The 14,039-nt window shown below is 40.3% G+C and overlaps 1 protein-coding gene across 1 annotated transcript in view; it reads right to left on the bottom strand.

Moving 5' to 3' along the window:
* The window catches only part of eif2ak3 (eukaryotic translation initiation factor 2-alpha kinase 3), a 32,586-nt gene that overhangs the window by 8,681 nt on the left and 9,866 nt on the right, over nucleotides 1-14,039 (bottom strand). Inside the window, exons 2-10 of the mRNA XM_038728395.1 lie at nucleotides 12,873-13,002; nucleotides 4,888-5,082; nucleotides 4,540-4,670; nucleotides 3,729-3,996; nucleotides 3,374-3,539; nucleotides 3,075-3,200; nucleotides 2,680-2,802; nucleotides 1,821-2,050; nucleotides 1,166-1,278 (exon numbers count right to left, since the gene is read on the bottom strand). Coding sequence (XP_038584323.1) covers nucleotides 1,166-1,278; nucleotides 1,821-2,050; nucleotides 2,680-2,802; nucleotides 3,075-3,200; nucleotides 3,374-3,539; nucleotides 3,729-3,996; nucleotides 4,540-4,670; nucleotides 4,888-5,082; nucleotides 12,873-13,002 — 1,482 coding nt within the window. The remainder of the gene's footprint in view (nucleotides 1-1,165; nucleotides 1,279-1,820; nucleotides 2,051-2,679; nucleotides 2,803-3,074; nucleotides 3,201-3,373; nucleotides 3,540-3,728; nucleotides 3,997-4,539; nucleotides 4,671-4,887; nucleotides 5,083-12,872; nucleotides 13,003-14,039) is intronic.

Genomic DNA, 14,039 nt, shown 5'->3' with positions numbered 1-14,039 from the left:
TGTAGCGCAGCAGGTTCATGTTTCCCATTAAAAAACCTGTAACCTTTACCTGTTTTGTTTGTATGTACTTGTAAACCTACATATTTAAAATTGTATTCATTGTTTATTTTAAGTTAAATTTGTATCTGTAAATCTGCAGAAAAGCTGTCGGGAAGAGATTGAGAATGGACCCATTTAATTTAACTTAACACTGATATAATAGAATTTATTTTGTTAAATTGACAAGCATCTGTGTGCATATATACATTATTACTAGTTGGCTCAGGGTGCCACGACAAAAAAAAATATTTTCAAGGGGTGCCTACAAAGTTTAGGAACTACTATTCTACACCCAGTCAAAGCATCCCTGCTCAGGCTCCTTGGGGAATTGAAGGCTGTCTTATTAGGAAATGCGTGGGCACATGTGATTCAGGCCTTGTTTTCTGATCTCTCTCTCCCTCCTAATGATCCTGACTCATGCCTGCCTCAGCTGCTGCAACAGCCACAGCCACCAGTTTTATTTAGGGAAACTTATTTGGCAAAAGCAATTTGCAGCAGCAGCAGCTTTAAATGAAAGGGGAGGCTGAAGACGAGTTTGTCATTGCAGGGTGGATCAAAAGAAGAGAATGTGGAAATGATGACAGGAGAAAATAAAAATCTCCAGTTTAATCAGATGGTTTTTTTTGGAGGGGGGGGGCATATTATTCATCCAATGAATCTAGGTAGGCAAATGCCATCGATCAGACTACAGGAGGTCTGTGGCAGGCCATAAATTATGGCTACTGATCATATTTAGGATGTCTAAAATAATTCTGACAATGTGCTGACAGTGATGTAAAGTGATCCTGTGGCAGATGCTGCTGGGTAGGGTGGGGTCTGCAGGGGCCAAGGTCATTTTCATATGATGGCAAACAGCTGAGTTATCCAATCACACACTACTACGACTCCTATCTCCTATCTCTGCCTTGTCCTATCAAGGAAGGCTGGAAGACCAGTGGTCACCATGGTAACAGTGCCGAATCTGTAGCTACACCTTGAAAGAGTGAGACTCTCATGTGACTTCAAGTGTGAGGATAACAATTCCTGGCACAGTAGTAGTGTTTACGTGAAGTTCTCCTGAGTCATGACAAAAATAACTTACAGAGAACATAGTCTGCCTCAGCTTCACCGTGTGTTGATGATGTACCTGGACACATATTCGCAGGAACGGGTCTCCATAGCAACCATCTCTTTGGACTCCACAACCTCAAGGTCAAACTTGCAGTCTGTCTGGCACTGTGTCTCCGACTCTTTCCGTTGCTTTGAGGGACAGAAGGAGGACAGTAAAGAGACATGAAAAAATTAGATATGTTATCTAGTTGTGGATTTAAACAACAAGATTAACTTCTGTGGCAAGAAAAAGCTGAACAAGATCTCTCAGCCACAGTCGTAACATATGACAGTGAGCAGAACATGTATTGAACCTCCGCTGTGACAAGACGTTCCTATGAAATAAATGTACTTATGTTAAAGGAAGAATAATGTACTAGTCTTGCTCTAAAAATACAGTCAATCCCACATTGAAACACAGACATAGATGGACATGGATGTGACAGTAAAGTTTGTTAAGTGATATATTTTGAGGAAATATTTCCTAATATGATAAAGCAGAAATTTTGACAAAAATCAAATAACGCCTTCACGCATACTGAATCGTTCTATACGTGGAAGCTGTTTCTTATACTGTGCACTGGTTTGAGAAGTTACATGCAGTGTCTAAATAAATATTATATGATAAGAATAAGCACCCGTAGTCACTCTCAGTATAGTATTCTTGCTTCAGGCTGTGCCTGTGGTCTTACCCTCACATAGGCCACAGGAGCGGGAGGGTGGAAGAACTTGCGGACGATGTAGGTGGTCGCGGCGATGCAGAAGACGATGGTGCCGAGGATTTCCTTCCACCAGGGCAGCAACAGCACAGGGTCCTTTCTCCTACGACTCTCAGCTCCCGCCCCATTTCCCTTTATCAGGCTTATAGCACTGTCACGTTTCCCTCGGTAACGCTTACTGTAGGGGAAGTAGTAGCCGTTGTCTACAGAGAGGAAAAGCAAAGCAAATTAACTTTTCTCTGCTGTACATTTTTGATGCCTGTGCAGCATGTCTATCTATAGCCACGTCTCCACTGCATGGTACAGCTTAACCTGACTCTACTTGCCTGCTTTTGGTTTTCCTTTGTGAATAGTATCTAACTTTATTTGGTATCACCTCGGTCAAGGTTCCAAGTGAGCAGAGTGAATATTACAAGATGATGTGAAAACACTGCAGACCACAGACTGGTCGTTGTGACATGGGACATCCTGCACAAACCTGGCTAAGTTAAACAGCCAAGTTACCATTGATAGCGACAGCAACTTGCAACGCAGAGGAAAAGGTTAGCAGTGAAACTGTCAGTTTAGCAGTTAATGTACACTTTCTCAGTGAATAAAGGCTACAGCTTCTCAAAACCAAAGTAACTGCTGGAAAAGTGAAGGGGTTTATTGCATTTTCACATTGAAAATGTCAGGAAGTTTCACAATGCATCGCCCACCTACGTTAAGCAGGTACTATCCACAGTAGAAATTAGTAGAGAGTCAAGCTGAACTGTACCATGCAGTGGAAACATGGCATTTATGAGTCTTTACTGTGGTCTTTTACAGCCTCTGTTTAGTGTCAGGTTCTTACCATATGGATACTGGAGGATGGAGAGGGCTCCGTTGCTGTATTCGTCATGGGAGAATTTGTCATTATTTAGACACTTGTCAAATTCATCAGAGCCAACCAGGGCTGGTGTACGAGATGGGGAATCTGTGTCAAGGAAATGATGAATAAGTCAACTCGTTAGAGGGATCACGACATACATACAGCCATACATTAAGGGGAATGAAGACGAAGCTCTGAGCAACAGGGAACAAGCCCAAAAGGCAAAATAATTAATTCATACATTTCTTGGCTTGAAAACAATAGTATCACTTTGAGTTCAAAGCAATAACAATGACACCCAAAAGAGTTGCCCTCACAAACTAAGTTTCCTTGGTGATCAGACACAGCACCTAATGACTAAGGAGGTGTGGACTTACGGATTAGAGGCTTCCATTTGACAGTGGGTAGTGGAATTATGTCGTTTTCTGATCCGATAGCTTTGGAAGGGAACTTTTCAGTGATCCTCACTGAGGACTGGAGGTAGAGCTGTCCCCGGAACATCCCTAAAAACCCAAGGCAAAGGAGTGATACATGCATTACATTCACTGATACCTCACAAAAGATTCTAGAGGGTTTGAGCTGAAAAAAAGTCACAGAAATTGCAAATACTGCAACTAAACATTAGAAATGAACACAAGCATGCAGTGTGAGTATCTGTGGATGAGTATCAATTCACCCAGGTAAACACTGGACTCTGCAGCTTCTCTGGCCTTCTTTGGATCGTCGTCATCATCCTCTTCATCAGTTTCGGACTGGTTGCTGTATGCATTGTCGTCGAATAGGGTGATTGGCGTGACTTTACCCCCGCCCACCAGCCAAGCTGAAGCGATGGGTGTGCAGAACTATACAACACAGATGAAACAGTTGATAAACTTTATTGATCTCCAGAGTGAGGGTCATGAAAGACTCAACATAACTGAATTCAATCAGCCAAATGAGATCAAATAAACCACTGCAGACATGCGTACAATGTGGAAAACGCCACTAAATTACTGATCAAATGGGTCTTTTGGCAGTTTATGACATCTCACCTGATGTTCCCAGACCAGCTGTCCATCAGGCTCAGTACTGAAGGCCATGACTTTCCAATCAGGAACAGACACTTTGATGACGAGGTCCAGATGCTGCTTCTGTTTTTGCTGATTGTCAGTCTGCTCTCTCTCTTTTGGTTCATCACTGATGACCCGCTGGCTCTCCCTCCAGTCGTCACCATTCGCAACTTCTCCCTCCAGGAAGTTCATTCCAGACTGCATCTCAGGAAGGAGCTTCAGCTCAAAGTTTCCAACACTGAAGTTCCACCTAGTATCAAGACATACATGATTGAAAAAACTACTTCAATTGCAATGCTTTACCTGATTATCACAATTTGTTGTAAATCTAAATATATATCAATGATAATTGTTGATAATTTTGTTTATTAAATTAATTACTTCACTGCATTTTAAATATACTCCGACCCAAGGTAAATCATAAGCAATAAGTATATACCATGTTCCTGCTTAATACAATATTGTAAGTAGGCCTGAAAAAATAAATGGATTATGATAAGTCTTGTTCATAGAAAGTTAGTATGAAACATAAGAGTTCAAGTTCAAAAATTTAATTAAAATGATCAGGTCTGGTCATTGTGGTAAAGCAAACAGGCAAAAAAGAAGAGGTACTAATGTTGACTCCTCGTGGCTGAAAAGTTTTCTGATTTTCTTTAAAACCACTGATGGAAATTCTGTGCCTGTGACGCTTATTGAAATGCCACACAAGATCCAGTAGCTGGTTTAACGACTCAAGTTAACTGACCAGATGATTGACACTCACAGATTGACCAACTGTTTCAATAAAACTCACTTCTCCATCCCCGATCGGGGCCTGATGGCTCGAACAGTCTTCTGAGTCCTCTGCAGCAAGAGCACGTCTTCGGTTTCCATCTCGTCATCGCCCCAACGACTGCAGCCCACCGCAGAGCAGATGTAACGAAGCTGAGGCAAACAACACGAAGGGAAATTACAAAAAAAGGGTTATTCTACTGTGTTAATGTGGTTAAAGTTAGTGTCATGGTCACCTCTTTAAAAAATATTTGCTACAATTAATTAAGAGATTAAAGTCATTGTCCAAGAAAAAGAAAGGGAAAATCTAATTCTATTTTTCAAAATGTATTAACATACTACACGCTTTAACTGATGTGATTTCACTGACCTTGCCACTGTAGGCCCCCAGGCCATAGGTAGTAAGGGATTTCCCCCCAACCAGGACAGTGTCCTCTCCGATTCGGTAGGATGACTCCAGCAGGGACTCCACGCTGAAAGGCACTGCCTCCATACTCTCCCTGTCCCGGTTCCACTGAAACAAGGCACCGTCCAGTGAAGGGATGACCATTTTATTGCCAAACACCTGCAGGCACAAACAGGTTGGTTTTAAAGTGTTAGTGTCGATTCTTGACAAGTTGATGTTGTAGATAATGAGTTGGAAAAACACATATCCCAAGAGACGGAAGGGTAAGAATTTGGTAATTTCTCATTCAACACAAAGATTTTTCATCTTGGTTATTCCACAGCATAGGCATGTGCATGGGGGGGCTAAATATTGGACCCTCTAATGGATTGGCCCCGCCTGAATCTGACAGTTTATAGGTTAGATTAGAACTTTTGTGGAACTTGTCAAGTTTAATTGCACTAAGCTACAAATGGTCTCTATGAATGTGAAGAGGCAAAGCTTCTGCTTAAAAAGTGCATCGCCTACTGTTATGAAATAGTCCATAACCATAAAATAAGTTATTAAATTGCAGAAATGGCCTATGATACGGCTTATGGTACTTAATTTGACAAGCTTAAGTGACACGCTGACTCCTTTAGATAGCTAGTAGCTTTTGCTTGCTAATGTTATGTTAACTTGTCCTTTGTGCCCCCCCCCCCCCACCCCCCACTATTATATTATCTCCATATCCTGTGAGCTGATGTTGGGGAACTAATGTTGTTAGCTTTGTACTGTTTTACCAGATGTTGGATTGCCAGTAACTTGCTAATATGCTATGCTAATATTATGTTAGCCATGATACCTTATTTTGATTTTCCAGTAGCTTCACCCCTTTATGCTAAGTTACCTTTTTGCTCTCCTAGTCATCTTGATTTACCTGTAGCAAACTAGCAGGTCAAGAGCACCTGGTGCACGTTCAGTCCCGACAAAACACAGAAAAATGTTTAAACGGAAACAGTGGTGATTTGAACACCCTGTTGTGTTAGACACTGCACTGCCTTTAAAAACAGCGTTTACTGTATATACACATCAGTTGTGAACAGTATGTGAGGTACTACTGCCATCGCTGCAGAAACTATATTACATCATGATACTCTGCTCACAAAGACAAATTGATGAACAACACTGTCTTTGGCAAAATAATTCCAAAATGTATTACCTCTGCCTGATGCAATAACTTTGATCACACAGCAAACCTGCTGGAATATCTTTTACTGTATGAAAAGTCATTTTCAGCTCAGACAGACAATCGTTCAAAAACACTAGCCTACACAGACAACGCTGACCAACACACATCCGCCCATACAGCAGCAGCTTTAGCCCCCGCACACTTGGACTCAATCCACATGCTTGGGACCATTACACAACTAAGAGCCTAAGTAATTAACCTGTAACCATGGACAATGTGTGTGTTCCTGTGTGTGTGTGTGCGCGTGCTATTAGGTGCTCACTGTAGGGGGTGCAACAAGGATGACATCATTGCAAAAACCTGAGCCTAATCCTGATTTAAACTCCACAGGGGGGTGTAAGGACAACTGTCTGTCAAAAACTTCAGTCATTATTATACAAAGACTGATAGGAAGGACTTCGATAAAAGGACTGTAATTTGCTAGTTAAGGATGATGCGTGTTGTTCTGTCATCAACAATCTGTTTATTTGGAAATCCAAGTTATGACTCACTCTTTTAAACAAATTGTTACATAACAGCAGTTTGGGACCAATTAGTGATTCTTGACTTATAATAGACACTTCCAAAAATGTAAAGGAATGGACACATCAGGTGCTGCTGAAATTAGTCTAGACTAGTATTTTTTTTTTTAAATCTCAGGGGGGAGAAATGTGTGACAGGATGATTTACTAGAGAGCAGAGCCAGGATCAGAGGTGATGTCATCTTTTCAGAGCAGGAGGGGGATGAGGATAAATTTAGCAAGTGAAAGGAGGAGGGTTTAACAATCTGACCATCACATCACACTGGTGCAAAGAGGTTCACAGCAGAGGGGAACTTCTTAGAGCTGTGGATGAGTCATCCTGCTCCTGATGCCTTAATCCATTTCTCTGATGCGGTCTAGTGATCCAGTGTTCTAACACCACCTACTCTGGATCTCTTGTCACAGCGGGATGCCGTGTCCATCTCCTCGATGTTGTCAAAAGTTACGCAATAGTTATATTTATTTATGTAGCATTTATCCATATATATTGCCATGAAATCATTCTTGTAAATAAAAAGAAACAATAAATAACTAATAATAAATCACTGCAGTTCATTCCCACCCTTATGTCAATGCCATCTAACTTCCTCACATAAGATAATATTACACTGGTGTTTAAGCTACCTGGAAGTTCAGTTCAATTTGACATTCTTCACCTGTAGTTTGATCAAGCAATAGCTCAAGTTTTATTTTGTTTCGTTTAAGACATACACTCTCCAAGATGTGAATTGTGGCAAAAAATATAAAAAACAAAAGGAAATTTGAGTGGTGTCCTGCAGGCTAAACTCCCAACTTTGTTCATTGCATCACCTTTATCACTACCATCACATTGGCTTTCACAAATCTGGCAGGGGTGTCCGGTAAATTAACCATTTCTGTCTTGTACATATGTTAACAGGGCCTTGGCAACCATTATATCTCAGCACAGCGTACATTACTTAGAATGAGTTTGTGGCATGTGGGATGATTTACTTCGACATAATTTGATAGCTCTTGAATCACAAAGCCGTCTGCGTATATGTTAGTCATAAAGGAAGGCAAAAACTGCAAGACGAGACTGACAAGATGATACTGAGAGGACTTCTTAAGTCATTTATATATAAAAAGGACTTTACAGAGTCGACTATAATGGTCAGTGAAAGTTTCCTAAAAGACACCTCTAAACAACAACTTCTATCATCTTCTGTAATACTATATTGCGTACAGAAATCTGGACTTGGATGAATGAAAATGGCTACTTTAGAAAATAAATTAGAAACTGGATTGATGTGTGTATGTATCTATGCTTTACATCCAATTACATTTTTTCCTTAACATTTTTCACCCCATCCACACTCAATAAAAAATAGATCTAATGCTGACATCTTTGTTCTAAGTGTGGTTTAGATGAGGGTCGATTGTAGATGTATGATTTTTGGGAGATGTTATTTTCCCACTAGACCCTGATATGTCTGTTGGGTAAATTTTACCAGTTTAAATCTAAGAGTATTCATGCCATGAAGCTTACAGTAATCCTGCTAGCTAGTGCTAAGAAATGCATTCTCTAAAAATGGAAATCTCTGCCAATTGAAATAAGGTTATTCAATTTTTAGCTGCACTGCATTCAAGATTGAAAAAAGGTTTGAGGAACAGGATGTATTTTATTATAATATATGGCAGCCCTATCTTGATTATTTTAAAACCCACCCAGATCAAAGCAAATTAAATGTATCCTTTGATGAACTGTTTTTAAAATTATGATCAACGTCCCACCCCCCACTCTGTTTTTATGGATGTCTTTGTTTTATCAAACGAGGTTTGTTCTTTTGAAAGGGTCTTGTGTTAGATTGTATGTTGTTGTTTTATTTTTTTTACATTTTGAATACAAAAGAAAAAAAATTACAATACAAAACAGAATAGGGCTTATATTATGCTTTTGGGAAATAAAAAATAAATAAATAAAAGACTCAAAAGAGCTATCACTATGATATTTACCTCCTCTTTTGTTGTGAATTTCATATGCCTATTAATTTTTGAAGAGCTAACTCAGACTCATTCAAGTCTTACAATCTGTTCTTTTTTGAATGCGTGGATGAGCCTTTTTCAAAACAATACACAAAAAAATAAAAAACTACTTTCACTCAGCTAATCATTTATTTTAAGACATTCATCCGTTTGCTCCAGGAAGCATCCAGTGTATGTATTTGATTTTGCATTTTGTAGCATTAACACCACATGTGCACTACCCTATGATTATATTTCTTTCTTGGCATATCTTGTCTAATAGTGTTGTTTTAAAAATATTATTTCAATACACAATTATTTTATGGATGCATTCGTCCACAATCATCTAAATGAGTTGAATTACTTATTATGCTACCTTTGGGAAATGTGGAGGGTTAGGGTGGCGGTCTAGGGTTGACAAGGAGTGTGGTGGGGGGCAGTTGTTGTGGTGGTGTGGCGCTTGAGTTGGTGTATGTTGCTGCTGATGCTCCAGCAATCCTGTCAAACAGTGTCAGCTCTCACCCGCTGCTAATGTGGCACTGTTGGCCCACCAGGCTACTGCTCCACTTAAAGGCAGCAGACAGCGTGAGACCAAGTAATGCACACAAACACACACATAAAAAAAAAAAAATCACAACAAAATCAGAGCGGCCCAGAAGAAAGATCGACTTTCTGCCAAAAATATCGTCCATCTGGCCTTTCATTTCCTCCGCCACGCTGGAAGAATTATTGCTTGCCACATTAGACACAGCCAAGCGATCAATCGTTAAGTCATTGTGTAGCGTTCAATCAAATTCTCTCATCGTTAATTCATTCAAACTGCATGCCAGCACAGGTCGGCAAGTGTGTGTGTATTGTCTATTAAGTGATGACATCATCTCTGGTGTGAGGCATTACCTCACCTCCCCGATCACCCGAACTCCCCCCTCTTCCTCATCCCTTTAACCCCCCCCCGCATGACTCACACCACGTTGGCACCGACTCCCCTCCATGTAATCTCCCACTCCACATACACATACCCCCTTCACCCCCCTCTAACACCCCCAAGCGACCCATGCCTTTTTGAAGTGATGGCTTCTTTTTCTGCAGACAATGCTGTTTGTGGCTCTGCTGTCCCTCATTTCACAAAAAAAAAAGAAACACATACACACTCCGCAGGATGCAGCAGGTGACTGGCTGCTTCCTCCCCAGTGTGTCGAGGCCAGCCAATGGCACGGCAGCAGACCCCCCCCCCAGCCTCTAATCACTGAGCAGACTGGTGTCTCAGGGACACGCAAGCACCAATGAAACAGTTGATAAGCGCTCTGGAGGCGTTTGGCAGTGACACCCCCCCGCCCAAACACACCAGACAGGCATCCCAGGTTACTGAGGGCAGAGAGGGCAAGGCTAGATTTATACTTACATAAAAGTATATAAGCATTAAAAAAACAAACAAACAAAAAACACATAACAAATGACGTCACAGCGAGTCACCGGGTTCAGGGCTGACAGGCATCTCTCCTCGTTCCGCTCTGTCAGCCAAATGAAAGCCAACAGGTGAAAACACAGATACAGGGAATCCAACACACACTCAAACAGAATCAGCATCCTGTGTCACAACATGAGCACACTGGAGGATGACAGGAGGATGTTTCATGTGTGTCTATGAATTTCTTGACACTTCTTAAGGAGGTCCAACACTGAATACAAGTGTAAAGGAAAGGAAAACAATGTAACGTCATCAGAAAGACAATAAAGCAGCTGTGAAAACTGGTGACATAGAAATGCTTTGTAATAATACTAAATAAATAAATACTTCAACTATTTTTACTCTGTCTACTTTTTAATTCATTTGGATACTGTATCGATTACATTTTCTAGAGAGAGAGTATTATCGGTTACAAAATATACTTAAAACAAGATTTAAAATTTGTAAACAACAACTGTTAGACTCATCGTTTTTTAAATGATCGTCATCATTTAAAAAAAAAAAAAAATGGTAAATGTCTACAAACTTTGTGACTGTATGGCTTCTGTAAGTTTAGTCTCTACATGTACACAGAGAAAATATATGTCTGAGAAATCGATAATTGCTTTGTTTTGGATTAAGCCATCAGTCCCAGCAGAAGGCCGGCGTCCTGCCCACTGTTTAGAAGTACAGATTAATCTATCTTGCTGTCAATCAACATATCAATAGGCCAGGTCCTTTTATAAGAAAAACAACATATGACACTTGTAACCCCACCGTGTGTTCGATTCACTATGTGAGCATTACAGTCTGGTTGTCTCCCATTTTCCCTAATTGTGGAAAACTTTGTTGCCTGTTATTGAGGGGTTATGATGCTTTTGTAAATAATTCTAGTTGTTTACCCCTAACCACTGTGAAGTCAGAAGGGTTTTACTTTGAGAAAATCTTTGTTATTTACCGTCTCAATTTATTTATTTTTTTTATTGCTTATGAGGCTGTTATAAGGTCAGAGTCAATGCCAGTTTCACAAACACAGAGAAGTCACTGATTAGGGACCCGATATTGGGCTGAGTTTTAAAATATATTAATAAAGGGCATAGATAATCATGTTATTGTTCAACTGACGGCGTGAAAATCACCAAAACTGAAGTTCCTTTAAATTCAAGGTCAAATTTACATTCTGATGCATCCAGTGTTGACGCTATACTGCGTTCACACAGCCTCAACTGTATAATCTTTAAGCGCTTCCAGGAACCTTTAGGGCTTCTCCACATTATAACCTCCGAGGACCCTAAAAGTTTCATGAATTCGGATTTTCTAAATCTCAAACACAGCAGTTTGCAAAACCATGTGCCGCCAGAAAGTACAAGTTTGAAGGTTTTTCTAATTCCAAACCCAACACTACAGCAGCTGATATCAGTCATTAGTTCCCTCCTAATTATAGGTTTGCTAATCAGTGAAGTGTTCAGGCTGAATGGCACACACTTGGAAACCACTTCACCCACTAATGTGGGAGGTTCTTTTACACTGGAATGAGATTCTTCTATAGTGAGTAACCCTGAAGCTGCAAGATCTGGATTGTTAAAGATCAGCTGAAACTGTTTGTGCTTTCACGTTGTTCTCTTTAAAGAGGGCTCATTGCTTTTAAATTTCATTTGTGCTTCCCAGAAGTGACCCGTCAATCAAACAGTCTGGCATGGCTTTTTATCCGTGTTACCCACCACCCACTGATTCCAAATCAATCAATCTACTTTTATAGCAAACACAAAACACATCACAACCTATGAGTTTGACCGGTCAAAAAGTTATTAAACCTCATGAACTGGTTTCTGGATTGCTTTTTATATTGATATACCAAGCTAATAAAGTGGACATGTTTTTTTATGACAGAGCCAGAGAGTTTTTTTTTTTTTTTTTTTTTAAACACAAAAACATGCCTCACCAGCACCAGCAGACTAACATTAAACTGATCTCAGTAGCCACCCAGACCCTTGTTAGTATCAGAGGCTTTTTCCCTGAGGCAAAACTCTCGCAGACGAGGAGCAAGTCCACATCAAAGCAAACCATGAGCACGTCTCTAGTATGTGTCTCGGAGAGCAGCGCTCTGGGCTATGCTTCACTTTCAGCATGTCGGTGTGGGTGGTTTAAGCTTCTGTATACATGTACAGACGAGGGCCTTGCTGTGCTTCTATGTGTAAACCACTGGAGTCAACAAAGAGACTAATCCTCCAGGCGAAACAGCTACTATCAGATTTATGGGGGTGTACAGTATGTCTGGTGTGTATTATGTACATGAAATGAATGCAAGCAACTGCAACCCTTGGTTGACTGTTCAAAGTGCAGTGAGTTTAACTATTGGTCTTACTGTCTCCAGAAAGAAAGCCCGGAGGGACAGTGTTTGTTTTGAGGAAAAGACTCAGACAAGACTACATCCTTAACCTCACACTGACATGTCAAGACTGTGGAAATTGGCGTATTTATCTGTTGATCGATCTTAACTAGCTGAACAATGTCTGTTGAACCTGTGGCTGTTGGCTCTACGTATTTATGTTATTTGAATAAAACTTGAAGGGGATTCTTTATAGTACTAGTCCACCAATCTGAATTATTTAAATTTTTATACATAGACTAGGATCTTTATTTGTAATGGTAGACAAAAAGGTCAATGAATCTATATTTTTGTTAACATTTCTCTATATGTGTGCCTGTGCAATATTAGGTAGGGTTCCTCCATTTTACCCTTATTCCAATAAATAAAAACGCAAAGGAAACACAAGTGTTGGTGTACCTCAGGTTTGCTGAGGCTTGAGGACACCAGGCACCCTGAGCCGACATCTAGGTCCCACTGCTTCCTGCCCTGGTTGTGAGGATCCAATGCAGAGATCTGCCCATCCAGGGTACTGATGATCACAAGAGACCTGTGGACAAAACACAAAGACTTCAACACACTCTTCAATAAGGATTTGTAGACACTTATTGCAGCTCTACATACTGGCAAGGCAACACTTATCACAGCCCGGCGCACCAACGTTGACAAGACTATCTTGCACTTGTCAAGGCAGCAGTCTCCGCAAGCTGTTTATCTTTCAAAATAAATTAAACAACAATTCTTGTGTAATCTTGTGAAGTGGTGGTGTAGATGCTGTCCTTCCCTCTCTAGTCCTCATCCTTGTTTAGCAATCAGGGTGACCTTCAACTGCAGCCAACAGCACACCTGTGCCATGACAAACCCCATCCCGTCAGCTACCTTGGGTGGCATTTTGATTAAAGATGGAACCAGACCTGAGGATTATTAAACCTGACCAAACATCCCAAACATAGCAACTCACTTCCAAACAGGAATCCATCAAAATTCACCTTTTTCATTTATATTCGCACAGCAAAAGGCAAACCATGTGAAAACATCAAATATGGCTGGAATGCTGGATGAGAGACTGGAGGTGAGTGAACTTTGTAAGAAATGGATGGATGACTAGATTAATAAACTATGCTCCATCACACAAAATTTCCATTTGCTCACATTATCAAGCCTTTTTAATTTTACTTCTATCAAAATCTAAAACTGATGTAGTCCCACACAGCAAGCACACTTAAACCACCTGAGACTGAATTCAGTCTCAAAATCAAATAAAAAACACAAAGCTGGCAGGCAGACAAGGTTGATTTCCTTTCTACAAGTACTGAAAATAAATAGCTTTTCTTATTTCCTCATTTTTATAACAGAGTTCATTGTTATCTGCTCTTTGTCAGAAAAGACATAAGAGTTTCCTGCACTTCAGATCTGGTAAGAGCACACGGATGATGCTCTGAAACAGATGGTAATAGCGACTGTTAAGAGTACACATGGGGATTTGACATGGTTTTTATTCTCAGGCTTAAAAGTATTATTACTGCCATAAAATTTAGCTCATTTACATGTAAAACCTCAAATAAATGTTTAATGTGTTGACAAAGA

This window comes from Micropterus salmoides, unplaced genomic scaffold, assembly GCF_014851395.1.
Source record: "Micropterus salmoides isolate LMB-PRFRI ecotype aquatic unplaced genomic scaffold, ASM1485139v1 Ms_hic_scaffold_19, whole genome shotgun sequence".
In the NCBI taxonomy this organism is placed as follows: domain Eukaryota; kingdom Metazoa; phylum Chordata; class Actinopteri; order Centrarchiformes; family Centrarchidae; genus Micropterus; species Micropterus salmoides.
The sequence above is the reverse complement of the archived record's forward strand: the minus strand, read 5'-3'. Positions and strand labels throughout refer to the sequence as shown.